At 53.6% G+C, this 18,553-nt stretch overlaps 1 protein-coding gene across 4 annotated transcripts; it reads left to right on the top strand.

Moving 5' to 3' along the window:
- Positions 1-3,629: 3,629 nt before the first annotated feature.
- Positions 3,630-18,198, top strand: WDR81 (WD repeat domain 81). Of its 4 annotated transcripts, none has more exons than XM_029928065.1 (11): positions 3,630-3,714; positions 4,606-7,564; positions 11,828-11,935; positions 12,184-12,374; positions 12,494-12,684; positions 12,912-13,077; positions 13,171-13,336; positions 13,980-14,666; positions 15,317-15,462; positions 15,738-15,917; positions 16,962-18,198. In XM_029928065.1, the coding sequence occupies exons 2-11, from the start codon at positions 4,699-4,701 to the stop codon at positions 17,280-17,282; spliced, it is 5,022 nt and encodes a 1,673-aa protein (XP_029783925.1). In that variant the 5' UTR covers positions 3,630-3,714; positions 4,606-4,698; the 3' UTR covers positions 17,283-18,198. The 4 variants fall into 4 exon arrangements, with proteins under 4 accessions (XP_029783925.1, XP_029783923.1, XP_029783924.1 ...); XM_029928067.1 differs by lacking the exon at positions 3,630-3,714 and adding an exon at positions 3,996-4,069 and having other exon boundaries at positions 4,230-7,564; XM_029928063.1 differs by having other exon boundaries at positions 3,636-7,564.
- Positions 18,199-18,553: the final 355 nt, after the last annotated feature.

Genomic DNA, 18,553 nt, shown 5'->3' with positions numbered 1-18,553 from the left:
TCACTCCACTTCTAACTTAGATGCCACCTGGCCCTCGTTGTGTTCACACTCTCACCCTCCACAGCAGGCGTGATAATGTGGAGGCTCCCAGAGGTTACAAGTGAAAGGCACTGATCCCAGGAATCAGAGACTTTGGCTGGGAAGTCCTGCAGGAAGACCAGGTAAATATTTTTACCCCAGCTCTGAGCTGGGAGTTTGGGTCATTCCAGGACAAGCTTAGTGTGAAGTCCCAGGACTGACTTGGCAAGGTTGAGAGAAACTGAGCAGGGCCTTGGCCAAGCTTGGAAGAAAAGGAATCTCACCAGCTGCACCCATTATCTATTATCCTTACCAGGGAAGTCTCATCCCCTTCCTAACCAAGGCCCTCAGGGTAGGCCCATCTCCATTTTGTTCCGCTAACTCTCTATCTCCTCACCCCGCCCACTTCATAGGGCAAAAGCACAGGCTTTGAGTCCAGAGTTTCTCAGCCTCAGCACTATTGACATTTTGGGCTAGATAATTTCTTGTTGTGGGGGCTGTCATTTGTCGCATACTTTAGCAGCATCCCTGGCCCACTAGATGGAATTAGTGACACCCCCACCCTGCAGTTATGACAACAATGAGTTCTCAGGACATTGTAAGAAGTCCCCTGGGGGCCCAAATCTCCCCCAGGTGAGAACTACCGAATTAGACAAACTTGGATTCTAATTCCAGCTCTTACCAGCTCTGTACTTGATGGAGATGCTCAATATCTCTGCACCTCAACTACCTCATCTACAAAATAGAGTGAATAATAAATTGATAGTTTGTTGTAGGGATTAAAAAGGGATTAATTTTTTTTGTTAAAAATTTTAAAAATGTTTTATTTTTGAGAAAGAGAGAGAGAGCACGCGCACGAGAGCACATGAGCAGGGAGGAGCAGAGGGAGAGGGGACAGAGGATCTGAACCAGGCTCTGTGCTGACAGCAGAGAGCCCAATGAGGGCCTTGAACTCATGAATGGTGAGATCATGACCTGAGCTGAAATCAGATGCTTAACTACTAGCCACCCAGGTGCCCCAAAAGGATTATGTTTGAAAACACCTAGTACAGTACCTGGCCCGCTGGCCCATGGTTGGTGCACTAAATGTAGGCTTCCTTCACTTTTCTCCCTGCCAGATTAGCAAAAACTAGCCTCACTCAGCATGGGCTGACTACCAGGCCCGCAGCACCTTCCCTCCTCGACTATCCAAGCCATGAACACCAGGAAACTCAATATTGAGGTTGACAAAAGGGAGTGGCTAATTCGGTCCCAGATTCCCCAAAGCCCAAGAGGGCTTGGGTTGGGATTCTGGGGAAATTTGGGAATTGAGCTGTTACAGAGCATTATATCAAGATGTGGCCTCCAGATTACCTGCATCAGAATGAACTGGGGTGCTTGTTAAAAATTCCAATTCCTGGGGCACCTGGGTGGCTCAGTCGGTTGGGCGTCTGGCTTTGGGTCAGGTCATTATCTCACAGTTCATGGGTTTGAGCCCCGCGTCAGGCTCTGTGCTGACAGCTCAGAACCTGGAGCCTGCTTCAGATTCTGTGTGTCCCTCTCTCTGCCCCTCCCCTGCTCATGATCTGTCTCTGTCTGTCTCTTAAAAATAAATAAATGTTAAAAAAATTTGTTTTTTAATTCTGATTCCTGGGTCTCACTCCAGACTACTGAATCAGAAGTACATCATAAAGTTTGAAAACTACTGTATTAGGTCTCTGGTTGGGGAAGGTGTCAGTGCCCCAGAAATCTTAGTGCCCAACATTTTAAGGACAGCCTATTCAAGGGAAGAAAAGAATCCTTAAGGTTAGTTACCCTCAAGGTCATTGTTGTACTGCAAACCAAAACCACTAGAGGGCAGGACATATACCAACTTGCAGAAAGAAAAAAGTAGCGCTTATTCAGGCTAGGTACACAAACCAGACTAAAGACCCAGTTTTACTGGTATTAAAAAGCAGGCACTACCTAGTGGCCACCAAAACCCGTTTCCTGGCCTCCGGTACTCAGACCAAAGTTCAGGATGTGAGATTGGCAAGGAACACCTCATTTCTCAGGTGGAAAAAATAATACTTTGTGGCCAAGGAGCACAGTGAACATTGGTTTTAGAGTGAGATAGTTTGGGTTTGAACTTTGGCTCTACCAATTCTTAGCAATGTGACTTTGGTCAAGTTGCCGAAAGTAGTCAGCTTCCTCATCCTAAATAGTTATAAAAATATCTTCTTAAACAAAACAGGATATGCAAAGGGTTAGCAGGGTGCCTGGCTCCTAATCAGTTCTCTATGAATGATGGTTGTAAGTTATTACTGCCCAGGGCCATGTGACCAACCACATCTGGGGCTCACACTGTTTTTTCAAGAGGATACAGATGGGATCAGATTATGGCTGAACCATTTTTTTCCTTTCTAATCAGGATGGTAGTTTTTCTTTCTTTTTTTTTTTTAAATTAAAAGACTGTTTTTAAGTATTATTTATTTTGAGAGAGAGAAAGAGAGCATGAGCAAGGGAGAGGCAGGGAGAGGGAGAGAGAGAATCCCAAGCAGGCTCAGTGCAGCACAGAGCCCAGTGTGGGGCTCAAACCCATGAATGGTGAGATCATGACTGGAGCCGAAATCGAGTTGCATGCTTAACTCCCAGAGCCACCCAGGTGCCCCAGGCCTGTGTTTTTTCTTAAGTGCCTTTATGGATTCCCCTCTTCTCTAGACCAAACTCCTACCTGAGGCAAAATCTCCTAAGAGTGAGACTCAAAAAAACAGCCAGTGGCTTTACCACAATGGACTATCTGTCCTGCAAATGAGTTAGAACTGAGACCCCCAGAAGGAGTCATGTAGTTTTGGTGCCAGCTGTCTGATTTCTGCTCCCTGTCCTGTGCTGCACTGTCCCCTCAGTAGCAACTGCAAGGCTTCTGACCACAGCAGGCAGGCTCTGGCACCTCAGAGGCAGATCTTCAACAGGAAGTCTTGGAGGAACATTTCCTCCCAAGAACTACAAGCCTCTAGGCCTGGGCCACTTCTCTCCCTCTCAGATCGCTCAGAATTTGAAACAGAGAAAGAAGGAAAGAGCCCTGAGAGGGCTGAGGGGGAGGGAAGGACTGTAGGGCAGAAAGTGGTACACCAGCTTCTAAGTTGTCATTCTGCCACTTGGGCAAGTCTCTTTGGTGGGTCTTGGTTATCACTTATGAAATATAAACAGTATTAACTATCTTTTGTATTTCAGGGGGTGTTGTAAAGGCAAATGGAACGTTACTGATTAAATGTGTTGGAAAATTAAAAGCTCCTTCACTTGGCAGGCAGCATGGAGGCACTTGAAGGGACTTAATGTCAAAAGCCCTAGCTCTGCCCTGCGTTTCTTATCTGTAAAACCAGAGGGGCGGGTGGGATCAGCTGCTAAAGGCTGGGATCTCCGGGAAAATCCTTCTAAATCCTTGTTCCGGTGCGTGCTGGAGGAAGCAAGGGGGAAATCTAGGCAGTTCGGCATCTCCCTCCCCGGCACCCCACGAAGCGAAGCCACCACAGCACTGGGAGGGAGGTCACCAAGGCCGGCCAGGTGGTGGCGCCGGCGGGAGGCGCGGTCCGACCGGCTCATTGGAGCCACGTGCGGTTGTTTCCGTGCCGGGGTGATCACGTGAGCCGAGTCAGCTGACTAGTCACGGCAGAGGCCGGCTCAGGCGCCCCTCAGCCCCTGTCCGGCTGTGCCGGGAGCGCAGGATCCTGCAGAGGGGTAAGAGCGTCCCCGCCTTCCCCTCCTCTGTCCCCGGCCCGCCCTTCCCCGGCCTCTGCCTCAGCCCCCGTCCCTGACCCATCCCTACCCACCCGGCCTGGCACCCCGGAAGCCGTCGCAGGAAGGGCCGTGGCCGGGCTCAGCCCCGCGCTGCCCCCAGGCGGCCAGGAGAGGATGGCCCCGGGGAGCAGAGAGCGGGAAGTCGCTCTTACCAAAGGGGCGGAAGGCTGGTCCCCGCCCCCAGGCCCCGATATGGAGGAGCTGCTCCAGAGCGTGGAGAGGGACCTGAACATCGATGCCCGGCTGCTGGCTCCCGCCCCGGGGGGCACCCACGTGGTGGCCTTAGTGCCAGCGCGCTGGCTGGCCAGCCTCCGCGAGCGCCGGCTGCCGCCCGGACCCTGCCCCCGGGTAGAGGGCCTGAGCGAGGCGGAAGTGAGGACTCTTCTGCAACCCTCCGTGCAGAAGCTGCCCCCCGGCTGGACGCGCGTGGAGGTACACGGGCTGCGGAAGCGGAGGCTGGCCTACCCCCTCGGCGGCAGCTTGCCCTTCGAGGAAGGGTCCAGCGGCCCTGAGACCCTCACTCGCTTCATGCAGGATGTGGCTGCCCAGAATTATCGCAACCTGTGGCGCCATGCTTATCGCACTTATGGGCAGCCCTATAGTCATAGCCCTGCGCCTTCAGCGGTCCCTGCCCTCGACTTAGTACGACAGGCTCTGCAGAGGGTCTATGGTTGTTGCTTCCTGTCAGTGGGTGAATCTGCCCAGTGCCCATCATATGCAAGAGATGGTCCCTGTCTGGCTCAGGGCAGCTTGGCCTGTCCCAGTCTTTTGCGAGCTGAGGCCTTGCTGGAGTCGCCAGAGATGCTATACATTGTGCATCCTTATGTACAGTTCTCCCTGCACGATGTGGTCACCTTCAGCCCTGCCAAGCTGACCAACAGCCAAGCCAAGGTGCTCTTCATTCTCTTCCGTGTGCTGAGAGCTATGGATGCCTGTCACCGCCAGGGACTGGCCTGCGGGGCCCTAACTTTGCACCACATCGCTGTAGATGAGAAGCTTTGCAGTGAGCTCCGGCTGGACCTGAGTGCTTATGAGCGGCCCACCGAGGAAGAGAATGAGGAGACCCCTGTATCGAGGGCTGGGCCAGGCATTGAACATGGAGAGGAGGGAGGCAGGGGGCCTGGATGTCCCAGCAGCCAGGAGGAACTTAGAGGCCTTGTGCTGGATTGGGTCCATGGCCGCATCAGCAACTTTCACTACCTCATGCAGCTAAATAGGCTGGCAGGTCGGCGGCAGGGGGATCCCAACTACCACCCAGTGCTGCCCTGGGTGGTAGACTTCACCACACCCCATGGGCGCTTTCGAGACCTGCGCAAGTCCAAGTTCCGCCTCAACAAGGGGGATAAGCAGCTGGACTTCACATACGAGATGACTCGGCAGGCGTTTGTAGCAGGTGGTGCAGGTGGCGGGGAGCCACCTCACGTCCCTCACCACATCTCAGATGTGCTCTCTGACATCACGTATTACGTGTACAAGGCTCGGCGGACACCCCGGTCAGTGCTCTGTGGACACGTGCGGGCACAGTGGGAGCCCCATGAGTACCCTGCCAGCATGGAGCGTATGCAGAACTGGACACCTGACGAGTGCATTCCCGAGTTCTACACAGATCCCTCTATCTTCTGTTCCATCCACCCTGACATGCCTGACCTGGATGTGCCAGCCTGGTGTGGCTCCAGCCAGGAGTTCGTGTCTGCCCACCGGGCACTGCTGGAGAGCCAAGAGGTGTCCCAGGACCTACACCACTGGATTGACCTCACGTTTGGCTACAAACTCCAGGGCAAGGAGGCTGTGAAAGAGAAGAATGTGTGCCTGCACCTGGTGGACGCGCACACGCACCTGACCAGCTATGGCGTGGTGCAGCTCTTCGATCAGCCGCACCCCCGACGCCTGGCTGGGGCCCCTGCCCTGGCCCCTGAGCCTCCACTCATCCCTAGAGTGTTGTTCCAGACCATCCAGGAGAGTGTTGGCCAGGAGGACTTGGCAGGACAGCTTACAAATGGGGTGGGCAGGCTGGTTTTGGAGGCCACTCCCTATGAGGCTAGCTGGGCCAGAGACAGGCCTGTGGCAGGGGAAGATGACTTGGAACAGGCCACAGAAGCTCTGGATTCTATCTCCCTGGCGGGGAAGGCAGGTGACCAGTTGGCCTCTTCTTCATTGTCCTCCAGTCAAGCTTCGCCAGGCCTCTTGGTTTTCTCAGTGGCCTCGGCCTCTCGAGCAGGCCGCAGGAACAAAGCTGCCGGGACGGATCTTGGGGAAGGAGAGGAGGGGAAGATTCTTCTCCCTGAGGGTTTCAATCCTGTACAGGCTCTGGAAGGGCTGGAGAAACTAGGCAACTTCCTGACCAAAGGCCTAGGGGGCCAGCTGGAGGTGCCCGAGCACACCCGGGTCCAGCGGCCCGTTCAGCTGCAGGACCTCTTCCATCGGGACATGCAGGCGCTGGGCGTTCTGTTGGCCGAGATGGTGTTTGCCACCAGGGTCCGGACTCTGCAGCCCAATGCGCCTTTGTGGGTGCGCTTTGAGGCCGTTCGGGGGCTCTGCACACGCCACCCCAAGGAGATCCCCGTGTCTCTGCAGCCCGTGCTGGACATACTCCTGCAGCTCAGTGGACCCGAAGGCCCTGTGGCCGCAGGGAGGGCCAAGCTGGCCCCACTCTTTGAGTACAGGCCCATCTCCCGAGGCTTGCCTCCTCCCTGCCCGGCCCAGCTCCTCAGCCCCTTCAGCTCTGCGGTTCCTTTCCCTCCGTACTTCCCAGCGCTGCACAAGTTCATCCTTCTGTATCAGGCGAGACGCGTGGAGGACGAGGCCCAGGGGCGGGAGCTGGTGTTCGCTCTGTGGCAGCAACTGGGCGCAGTGCTGAGTGACATCACCCCCGAGGGCCTGGAGATCCTGTTGCCCTTCGTGCTGTCACTCATGTCTGAAGAGCACACAGCTGTGTACACAGCCTGGTACCTGTTTGAGCCTGTTGCTAAGGCCCTGGGCCCCAAAAATGCCAATAAGTACCTACTGAAGCCACTCATTGGTGCCTATGAGAGCCCCTGGCGTCTACACGGCCGCTTCTACTTGTACACTGACTGCTTTGTGGCCCAGCTGATGGTGCGCCTGGGCCTGCAGGCCTTTCTTATCCACCTGCTGCCCCACGTCCTCCAGGTGCTGGCTGGTGTGGAGGCCTCCCAGGAGGAAAGCAAGGGCCTGGTGGGGGCCACTGAGGACGAGGAGAGTGAGCTCCCAGGGGCCAGGCCCAGCCCCTGTGCTTTCGGGGAGGAAATTCAGATGGATGGTGAGCCTGCTGCCTCCTCGGGCCTAGGGCTCCCAGACTACACGTCTGGGGTCAGCTTCCACGACCAGGCCTACCTACCTGAGACAGAGGACTTCCAAGCTGGGCTCTATGTGGCCGAGTCCCCGCAGCCCCAGGAAGCTGAGGCTTTGAGCCTAGGCCGGCTGAGTGACAAGAGTAGCACCAGTGAGGCCTCCCTGGGTGAGGAGCGCGCTGCAGATGAAGGGGGTGCTCCTGTGGACAAGAGCAGCCTCAGGTCAGGCGACAGCAGCCAGGACTTGAAGCAGAGTGAGGGCTCAGAGGAGGAAGAGGAAGAGGAGGAAGGCTGTGTGGTATTGGAGGAAGAGGATGGAGAGGGGGAGCAAGAGGAGCTCACCAGGGCCTCTGAGCTCACCCTCTCTGACACGGTGCTGTCCATGGATACTGTTGTGGCCCGTGGTGGCGACACAGATGGGGAGGAAGAGGAGGAACCACTAACTGAGCAGTCGGAGGGCAAAGAACAGAAGATCCTTCTTGGTGAGTTTTCAGGCCTTGAGATGTTGGAAAACAGTCCTCTGGTTTGTTTTGCCTTTTTTTTTTTAATCTTATTTATTTGCATAATCTCTACACCCAAATGTGGACTCAAACTCACGACCCTGAGATCAAGAGTTGCATGTTCTTCTGACTGAGCCAGCCAGGTGCCTCATGGTTTTTTTGATTCCAGTATAGTTAACATACAGTTAAACTATATTAGTTTCAGGGCTACAGTATAGTGATTCAACAATTCTGTACATTGCTCAGTGCTCATCACAACATGTGCGCTTTAATTCCCATCATCTATTTCACCCATTTCCCCGTCCACCTCCCCTCTGGTAATCATCAGTTTTCTATAGGTAAGAGTCTGTTTCTTGGTTTCTTCTTCTCTCTCTCTCTCTTTTTCCTTGCTTATTTTTTTTTGTTTCTTAAATTCCACATTTGAGTGAATTGTCCCTCTCTGACTTATTTTGCTTAGCATAATACTCTCTAATGCCATCCATGTTGTAGCAAATGGCAAGATGCCATTCTTTTTTATGGCTGAGTAATATTCCATTATATATGTGTACCAAATCTTCTTTTAAGTGGTTTTTTTTTTTTGGTGTTTATTCATTTTTGAGAGACAGAGAGACAGAGCATTAGTGGGGGAGGGGCAGAGACAGAGGGAGACACAGAATCCAAAGCAGGCACAGAGCCTGATGTAGGACTAGAACTCACGAACCATGAGATCATGACCTGAGCCAAAGTCTGATGCTCAACCTACTGAGCCATCCAGGCACCCCAATACCAAATCTTTTTTTTTCCATTCATATGTTGATGGACACTTGGGCTGCACATAGTTTGGCTCTTGTAAATAGTGCTGCAACAAACATAGGGGTATGTGTGTCCCTTGGAAATAGTGTTTATGTATTTTGGGAGTAAATACCAGTACTCCAATTACTGGATCATAGGGTAGTTCTATCTTTAACTTAAAAAAAAATTTTTTTTTTACATTTCTTTACTTATGAGAGACAAAGACAGACAGCTTGAGCTGGGGAGGGTAAGAGAGAGAGGGAGATACAGAATACAAAGCATGCTCCGGGCTTTGAGCTAGCTGTCAGCACAGAGCCCGACATGGGGCTCGAACCCACAAACCGTGAGATCATGACCTGAGCTGAAGCCAGATGCTCAACCAACTGAGTCACCCAGGCGCCCCTGTCTTTAACTTTTTGAAGGACCTCCCAAGCACCTTCCACAGTGGTTGCACCAGTTTGCATTCCCTCCAACACTGCGCATTTCTCCACATCTTCACCAATACTTAACTGTTTTTTGTGTTGTTGATTTTAGCCATTCTGACAGGTGAGAGGTGATATCTTGTAGTTTTGATTTGTATTTCTTTGACAATGAGTAATGTTGAACATCTCTTCATGTGTCTGCTGGCCGTATGGATGTCTTCTTTGGAGAAGTGTCTGTTCATATCTTCTGCCTGTTTTTTAATTGGATTATTTGTTTTTTGCCTGTTGAGTTGTGTCGGTTCTTAATATATTTTGGGGGCTAGGCCTTTATTGGATATGTCATTTGCAAATATCTTCTCCCATTCAGAAAGTTGCCTTTTCGTTTTGTTGATCATTTCCTTAGCTATGCAGAACCTTTTTATTTTGACATAGTCTCAATAGTTTATTTTTACCTTTGTTTCCCTTGTATCAGGAGACATAGCTAGAAAGATGTTGCTATGGCTGATGTCAGAGAAATACTGCTTGTGCTGTCTTCGAGGATTTTTATGGTTTCAAAGTCTCACGTTTAGGTCTTTAATCCATTTTGAGTTTCTTTTTGTGTATGGTATAAGAAAGTGGTCCAGTTTGATTCTTTTGCATGTAGCTGTCCAGTTTTTCCAACAACATTTGTTGAAGAGACTGTCTTCTTCCAATTGTATATTCTTTCTTTTCCTCCTTTGTCAAAGATTAATTGACCATATAATTGTGGGCTTATTTCTGGGCTTTCTATTCTGTTCCATTAATGTGTTTATTTTTGTGCCAGTACCAAACTGTTTTGATTACTACGGCTTTGTAATAGAACTTGAAGTATGGAATTGTGATACCTCTAGTTTTGTTTGTTTGTTTGTTTGTTTTTCAAGATTGCTTTAGCTCTTCAGGGTCTTTTGTGATTCCATACACATTTCTGTATTGTTCTAGTTCTGTGAAAAATGCTGTTGGTATTTTGATAGGGAGCGCATTAAATATGTATACTGCTTTGGGTAGTATAGACATTTCAACAATATCCGTTCTTCCAATCCATGAACATGGAATGCCTTTCATCTTCAATTTCTTTCGTCAGTATTTTATAGTTTTCAGGGTAAAGGTCTTCCACCTCTTTGGCTCAGTTTATTCCTAGGTATCTTTTTATTTTTGGTGTAATTGTAAATGGTATTATTTTCTTAATTTTTCTTTCTGCTGTTTCATTCTTAGTATGTAGAAATGCAACAGATATCTGTACATTGATTTTGTATCCTGTGACTTCACTAAATTCATGTGTTTGTTCTAGTAGCTTTTTAGTGGGGTCTTTAGGGTTTTCTATAAATAGTATCGTGTCATCAGCAAATAGTGAAAGTTTTACTTCTTCCCTACCAGTCTGATGACTTGTATTTCTTTTTGTGGTCTTCATTGCTGTGGCGAGGACTTCCAGTGGTGAGAGTGGAAATATTTGTCTTGTTTCTGACCTTAGGGGAAAAGCTCCCAATTTTTCTGCATTGAGGATGATGTTTGCTGTGGGTTTTTCATATATGGCTTTTATTATGTTGAGTTATGTTTCCTCTGGACCTACTTTGTTGAGGGCTTTATTACTGAATGTTGTACTTTATCAGGTGCTTTTTCTGCATCTATTGGAATGGTTGTACGGTTTTTATCCTTTCTCTTATTGATGTGATGTATCATGGTGATTGATTTGCTAATGTTGAACCACCCTTGCATCCCAAGGAATAAATCCCACTCGATCATGGTGAATGATTTTCTTAATGCATTGTTGGGTTGTTGGATGCTAGTATTTTGTTGAGGATTTGTGCATCTATGTGCATCAGAGATAATGGCCTGTGGTTCTCCTAGTGTCTTTATCTGGTTTTGGTATCAGGACAATGCTGCCTCAGAGAATGAATTTGGAAGTTGTCCTTCCTCTTTTAGTTTTTGGAATAGTTTGAGAAGAATAGGTATTAACCTTTCTTCGCTCTGGTTTTCATTCACCAGTTCTGAGTACCCAGTCTGTGCAATGCAGTGGATGCAGCAGATTCACACGTAGCACAGGTGTGGGCCTGCCCTCCTGCACCTCACCTGTAACGGAGGAGATGCCACATTGTAGATGGCGTCATGTGAGTGGTGGTGCTAGTGCTGTAAAGAATGGGGCTGGCTCCTATGTGGGAATATAAATAGGGCTTAGATCTAGTTTTCAGGGGTCCATGAAAGGAGGGCTAGTTGAGGGCCAATGAAAAGGGGGTAGCAAGCAAAATGGCAGGGTCTGCAGTGAGAAGAGCATCCCAGGCAGCAGGAACAGCATGTGTGAGGCTCTGAGGCTGTCCTGGTTCTATTGAAGAATCACTGACTGAATTCTACTCTTGAAACCAATGTTGTAGTGTATTTTAACTAACTAGAATTTAAATGAAAATTTGAAGAAGAAAAAAGAAAGAATCAGTGTAAAGCTAGGAAGGTTAGACAGAGAGAGTGGAGGGAAGAAGAGGGAGCACAGGCCATAGGGTGAGAGAGCCAGGGCCTGGCCGGGCTTTGTTTAGCGGCTTAGGAAGAGTCACTGAAAGGATAACCTTCCTGGAGCACCTGGGTGGCTCAGTAGGTTAAGCGTCTGGCTTTGGCTCAGGTCATGATCTCACAGTATGTGAGTTTGAGCCCCGCGTCGGACTCTGTGCTGACTGCTATCTCAGAGCCTGGAGCCTGCTTCAGATTTTGTGTCTCTTTCTCTCTCTACCCCTCCCCTTTTCATGCTCTGTCTCTCTCTGTCTCTCAAAAAGAAATAAAATGTAAAAAAAAAATAGCCCTCCTGCAAGGTGTGCTGAAGGAGAGGCGCCTGGGGCAGCCCCAACCCAGGGTCACGTGGAGCAGTCCCCAAAGCCCCGGGCCACCTTCACCACTGCTAAATAGAAGGTGGTGATGTTGGGCACCCGGCTTTGGCTGGGCTCCTCGGCAGGTCTGCAGCCAGGATTGGCTAGGAGGGGTGCCGTGGGGTGCGGTGGGAGGAGTGGCAAGCAACCATTATCTGATGAGCTCAGGACCTGTTCCCGCCCTGCAGATACAGCCTGCAAGATGGTTCGTTGGCTCTCTGCCAAGCTCGGTCCCACAGTGGCCTCTCGCTACGTGGCCCGGAACCTGCTCCGCTTGCTGACATCTTGTTACGTTGGTAAGTCCTGTGGTCAGTGCTGGATATGGGGCTTCAGCCCAGCCCCTCTGTCCATCTTCATTCCTCTGCAGCGGATCCTTCCCACTTCCACCTCCCAGCCAGGCCCTGGGTCCCAGTCTTCCTTGGGTAGGGCATGGGGAGCGGGGGGCAGGCTAGGGTGACCAGGGGTAGCTACCATAGCTCCTGGAAGGTTGGCCTCCCTCCTGCCTGTGGCTAGCTACTCAAGGCTGCTGCTGCTTCCTCTGCAGGGCCCACTCGGCAGCAGTTCACAGTGAGCAGTGGTGAGAGTCCCCCGCTGAGTGCTGGCAACATCTATCAGAAGAGACCGGTGCTGGGTGATGTAGTGTCGGGGCCCGTGCTCAGCTGCCTCCTCCACATTGCTCATCTGTACGGGGAGCCTGTCCTCACCTACCAGTACCTGCCCTACATCAGCTACCTGGTCAGTTACTGATTTGGCAGCCCCAGGGGAGGCCAAGGAGCTTGAGGGCAGACCTGGGGTCCCTGGGGGCTCCAGGGGGTCCACGGGCAGCCCGGCCCTCACCTTCTCTATGGCCCTAGGTGGCCCCAGGTGGCACCTCGGGCCCTAGTCGACTGAACAGCCGTAAGGAGGCGGGGCTGCTGGCAGCGGTGACTCTGACCCAGAAGATCATTGTGTATCTCTCGGACACCACCCTTATGGACATCCTGCCCCGAATCAGCCACGAGGTCTTGCTGCCCGTGCTCAGCTTCCTCACTTCCCTTGTCACCGGGTAGGTGGCTGCCCCGCCCCTGTGCAGGGGAGTAGCTCAGCTGAGGGAGCTCCCCGCAGGGGCTGGGAAGCTTGGGGGTGACACCAGACTGGGTGTCAGGAGTCTTGGTTATAGAATTTGTCTTGTAGCTCTTTTCATTTAAAGCTTTTGATAGATTCTGGGCAAGTCCCGCAGAGTTGTGGGGGGGCAGGGGGTGAGGGGTGCTGGAGCTCACGTGCTCTTTCCAGGTTCCCAAGTGGGGCCCAGGCTCGGACTGTCCTGTGCATGAAAACCATCAGCCTCATCGCCCTCATATGCCTGCGCATTGGACAGGAGATGGTCCAGCAGCACCTGAGTGAGCCTGTGGCCACCTTCTTTCACGTCTTCTCTCAGCTGCATGAGCTTCAGCACCAGGTAGGCAGCCCTGCCCCCCTTCCCTGGCTGGACTGGGTTGGGTTGGGCAGAGGCCGTGAACCTGGCTGACTCCCTGGGCCTCCCTGCCCACAGGAGCTGAGGCTGGATCCCGGGGCCCGCAGTGAGGGCCAGCTACCAGAGGTGGCCTTCTCCGATGGGCAGCAGCGGCTGGTGGACCCCACCCTGCTGGACGAGCTGCAGAAGGTGTTCACCTTGGAGATGGCGTACACAATCTACGTGCCCTTCTCCTGCCTGTTGGGTACTGCCCCACCACATCCCCTCACAAAGCCTCTGTGGCTGTGTCTCTTCCGCGGAGAGGTCCCCATGCTCCCCTTGCCCCCGGAGTCTGCAGCGAGTATTCAGTGTCCTGGGTCAGAGCAAAGGGATTTGGCCTCGGACCTCAGAGTCCCAAGGTGCTATATAAACAGGGCCTGAGCATTAGCCAGCAGGGAGGCACCAGAGCTGGCCTAGGGAATCCCTGGGGATTGATGTACTGACATCTCCTGGAGCTGTCTGAGAGGAGTAAGCGGCCCACTATTTCTGTGGCCTCCCGTATGGGCCTGGGACTGCTGAGCGATTACGTGTGTCATCTCCTTGAATAAGGATGAACAGCCCTGTGGTCAGATATGTCCTTGACCCTCTACTGAAATCTAAGCCCTGGAGGGGAAAGCACCACCATTCTATTTCTGATGTCCTGTGTAGTGCCTGGGACACACAAAAGACGTTCATGTGGATGAAACTGCCTTTTTCTGAGGAAGAAAACAGGCTCAGAGATTAAGTTACTCGCCCAGAGTTGCACAGCCAGTACCTGCCCTGTCTTTTGTGGTTCCCAAATCTTGGATGGGTGGTGGCCGTGGCCCGCCATCTGCCCTAGTCTGAGGACCTCTCCCACTCCCATCCAGGTGACATCATCCGGAAGATCATCCCCAACCATGAGCTGGTCGGGGAGCTGGCAGGGCTGTATTTGGAGACCATCAGTCCGAGCAGTCGCAGCCCTGCCGGTGTGGAGCCCACGGTGCCTAGTGCCGGCCCTGAGTGGGACCCTCAGAGTGGGGGCTGTCCCCGGGACGACAGTCACTCAGGGACCTTTGGGAGCGTCCTGGTCGGGAACCGCATCCAGATTCCTGATGACTCTGAGCCGGAGAGCCCCGGCCTGCGGGGCCCCGGCCCTGGGGCGGGCAGCGGGGGCCCCAGCAGCGAGGAGGACAACGCGCTGAAGCGGGAGCTGCCGCGGAGTGCCCATGGGCTGAGCGGGAACTGGCTGGCGTACTGGCAGTACGAGATCGGCGTGAGCCAGCAGGATGCTCACTTCCGCTTCCATCAGATCCGCTTGCAGAGCTTCCCGGGCCACTCAGGCTCTGTCAAGTGCGTGGCGCCCCTCAGCAGCGAGGACTTCTTCCTGAGTGGCAGCAAGGACCGCACGGTGCGCCTCTGGCCACTCTACAACTCTGGGGATGGCACCAGTGAGACAGCCCCACGCCTCGTCTATGCCCAGCACCGCAAAAGCGTCTTTTTTGTGGGCCAGCTAGAGGCCCCGCAGTATGTGGTGAGCTGTGACGGGGCTGTGCACGTCTGGGACCCCTTCACAGGTGAGCGGGCCCAGGTGAGGCCTGTTCTGTTGCTGCCGCGCTGTGCCCTGCCAGGCCCCTGGGTACGGGGACCCAGGGTTGAGTGGCTGGGGTGTCTCGCTGGTGAACCAGCGAGGCTGCAGGGAGGAGCCATTAGACTTGAGTTGGAATCCATGAGGCCTGAGTTTGAAGTGGGTCTGTCAGCTTATTTGTGGAGTGACTTTGCTCAAGTCACTGCTGCTGGAAGCATTAGTTTCCCCCATCTGTAAAATGGGAATCAGAATTGGTTTAGAAGATAACACACATAGGAGTTTGGCCTAATGTATAGCTTTTCATACAAGTTTGGCAGAGGGTTGCTTGATTATTTTTTGGCATCATGTTAGGGAGAAATAAGGTTAATATGGTTTTTAAAGGGGGAGGGGTGGAGTAGCATTGAGGTAGACTGAGGAGAGGTAGCATTTGGTCAGGGGCTGCTTGTGAAGTTTGGGAACAGTAGAGCCTGGCCTGGCCGTGGATGCAGGAAGGTGGGAGGGTCAAAAATCATCTTTCATATTTTCTTAGGTCGCTGGGGATATGAAAGGCAGTTATGGGATATGTCAGGGAGGTAGGAAGAATTGGGGTTCTTTCATCCACTACTGGGACCCCAGATCCACTGTGCTTTTCCTTCTCAGGGAAGACCCTTCGTGTGATAGAGCCATGGGACAGCCGGGTGCCCCTGACTGCTGTGGCTGTCATGCCCGCTCCCCATACCAGCATCACCATGGCCAGCTCTGACTCGACCCTGCGCTTCGTGGACTGCAGGAAGCCTGGCCTACAGGTCAGGGGCGTTCGGTTCCCTGAGCCCTAGCCTGGGTGCCCAGCAGGGAGGAGAGACCAAGAAGAGAGAAGCAGAGTGTAGTTTCTCTTTGGGGACAAACCACCCGCAGCGGCAAACCCTGGGGGTGGGACTCTGATCTAGGATGAAGGGGAGCCCTCCCCTTGATGGGAGACAGAGAGGCCTTCCAGCCACACGGGCTCAGGGTGAACAGGACCTCGGGGAGACATGGGTTGCAGTGGGTGGCGGCGCGTTAGCTCCTCTCCCTCTGCCTACAGCATGAGTTCCGCCTGGGCGGCGGGCTGAACCCCGGGCTTGTCCGCTCCCTGGCTGTCAGCCCCAGTGGCCGTAGTGTTGTGGCTGGCTTCTCCTCGGGCTTCATGGTGCTCCTGGACACCCGTACAGGCCTGGTTCTGCGTGGCTGGCCGGCCCATGAGGGGGACATCCTGCAGATCAAGGTGACTGACCTGCTCCCCTCCCCCTCCTCACTGCCTGCCCAGCCCCTGCTCCAGGCCCTCTTAGGGCCCACCCAGGACCGCCTCCCTTGTACGTGCCTCATGGCTGATGGGCGGTGAGGGCTGGGAGCCAGCTCTTCAGCGAAGGCCCTGGCGACAGGCAGACCACGGGGGTGGGACCCAGGGGGCGAGCTGACCCTGCTGTTCCCTGGGGATGTTCTAATGAGTAACCCTTGTCCATATTTGTCTTGCTTGGAGGATCAGGGGTCGGGCCCTGTCCGTGACCCAGTTCAGGTTAAATAAATCTCAGCTGGGAGGCTGTTTACTGCTCCCAGACCACTGAGCAGAGTCCACACCCTGTGCTGGGCCGCCCTGGTGAGGGCAGGGACATCTGGGCCTGGGGATCCTGCCCCTACCCCCGCCCATTCTCAGTCACAGATGGCAGGGAACTGCCCAGGGAGGGACCGGGAGGAGGAACAGGACTCTAAGTGGGAGGGTTTTTCCAGGCAGCTGGCACTGCCTCCCGTCATGGCTGGAGCCAGGGGACATGCGCTCCCACTACGAAGGGCAGGCTGCCCCCACCTCTGCCCAGGGCCCAAAGGCCCCAGGGCTCCTGGGCTTCAGGTACCTCTAAATTCTGACCTTTCAAGGAAGGCTTTGGGGTCAGCCTGGGTATTAGTCCTGGCAATGCCACTTACTGGCTCTGTGACCTTGGTAGGATTACTTAACTTTTCTTAGCCTCATGTTTTTTCTCTGTAAAATGGGAACAGCAGCATTTACGTCATGGACTTGTTATGAAAATTAAATGTAGTAATATGGCATGCCTAACAAAATGCCTAGATCTAGTAAGTACTCAAATAATAGTGGTGACTAGGTTGAAGACAGTTAACTGGTGTTAATGTAATGTGGTGGGAGGGGGCAGCTGGTCCCCTGCCCAGCATCCCCTGGCTTCCTGGGAGATACTGTGCAAGTAAACAGAAGACCCTGGAACTCGGCGGGCACGTGGGAGGGTCTGGGCGCTGCTGAGGCTCTCTTTTCCCTGAGCAGGCGGTGGAGGGCAGTGTCCTGGTCAGCTCCTCCTCTGACCACTCCTTGACCGTATGGAAGGAGCTGGAACAGAAGCCCACGCACCACTACAAATCGGCATCTGACCCCATCCACACCTTCGACCTGTATGGCAGCGAGGTGGTCACCGGCACCGTGGCCAACAAGATCGGTGTCTGCTCCCTGCTTGAGCCGCCCTCCCAGGCCACCACCAAGCTCAGCTCTGAGAACTTCCGAGGCACGCTCACCAGCCTGGCCTTGCTGCCCACCAAACGCCACCTCTTGCTGGGCTCAGACAATGGCGTCATCCGCCTCCTGGCCTAGGCCGAAGGCGGGGCTGGCCAACAAGGGTGGGCAGACGTCCCCCGGGAGTCCGTCCCTTCCTCTTGTCTCCCCAGCAGCTCCCTGTGGGCAGGCCTCAGGCCCCACACTCTGTGCCTACATGGCCTGCTAGCTGGGGTGAGGCAGGGGTCTGGGTTCCGGAACTGCCAGAGCACCAGTGCTGCCAGAAAGGATCTCATTTGTGGCTTGGGGAGGTGCCATCCCTGGTCAGCAGGAAGCAAGAGGGGGGAGCACAGGAAAGCATCGCTACGCTCTCTTCTCCCTATCCCTGCCTCCTGGGTCCACAGGGGGACAGGGAAGCTCTGAGAAGGGGAGGGGAGACTGGCCCTATGCAGCCAATCTCCAGTGAAGGATGCCACCTCCCCTTGTGAGCTCTCTGTGCCCCTGTTTCACAAGGGCAGGGGGCTGCACCAGTCCAGGACACAGATGGTGCTTGGACTCCAGCCTCTGAGGAGGGCCGGTCATGGTCCAGAAGTTAAGGGCCTTGGGGTGGGGCTTAAGTGTCCATCCAGCCAGGCCCTGCCCAGTATGGGACCAGTAGTGGAAGAGAGAGGGCAGGACCAGGGAGGGAAGGTGGACTGGGCCAGCTGGTGTTTGCCAGGAGTGACCCCATGCCTTGCCTGCCCACCCCTAACCACAGTGTTTGTGCCTTGAACTGAAGAGGCAGTCCCTGGGCCCAGGGGAACCACTCCTTGGGGAGAGGTCCAACACCCTGAGAGAAGGAGCAGGAATGATCTCTGCATCTCAGGTCTCTCCCAGGGGACAGGAAGACCCAGGCATCCCTGGACCCTCACATTCTGGAGCAGAGATGAGGTCTGAGCCTGGGCCCTTAACTGCCTCTTCACTATTTGCAATAGATGTAAATATGACCAATAAATCTTTTGGAAGAGCCATGGAACTGAGGCTTTTCTTGATCATGGTTTTGGGGTGAGAAGACATTGAGACCCAGTGGCTTCCAGGGTGGTGGGGAGATGGTGAGAAGTAGGGCAGGGGGAGGGCAGGAGACAGCCTGATCACTGCTCTTGGGTACCATGGGGCACAGGGCTTCTGGTTCATGCAGCCCCAGGCCAGTTTCCTGAACCCTCAGCATTGGGGGAACATAAGAAGGCGTTGCTCCTGCTGAGGGAGGATGCTGGCAGAGGCCATGGCCCTCTCTCTTCTCCCCACCCCTTCCAAACCCAGGCTGAAGGCAGCCAATCAGCATCCTGGGCTTGTAGGGATTGGGGATGGGCATCTTATCTTGGGTTCCCCAC

Source organism: Suricata suricatta, chromosome 17, assembly GCF_006229205.1.
Source record: "Suricata suricatta isolate VVHF042 chromosome 17, meerkat_22Aug2017_6uvM2_HiC, whole genome shotgun sequence".
Lineage (NCBI taxonomy): Eukaryota > Metazoa > Chordata > Mammalia > Carnivora > Herpestidae > Suricata > Suricata suricatta.
Note: the sequence above shows the minus strand (reverse complement) of the source record. Positions and strands in the feature narration are given on the sequence as shown.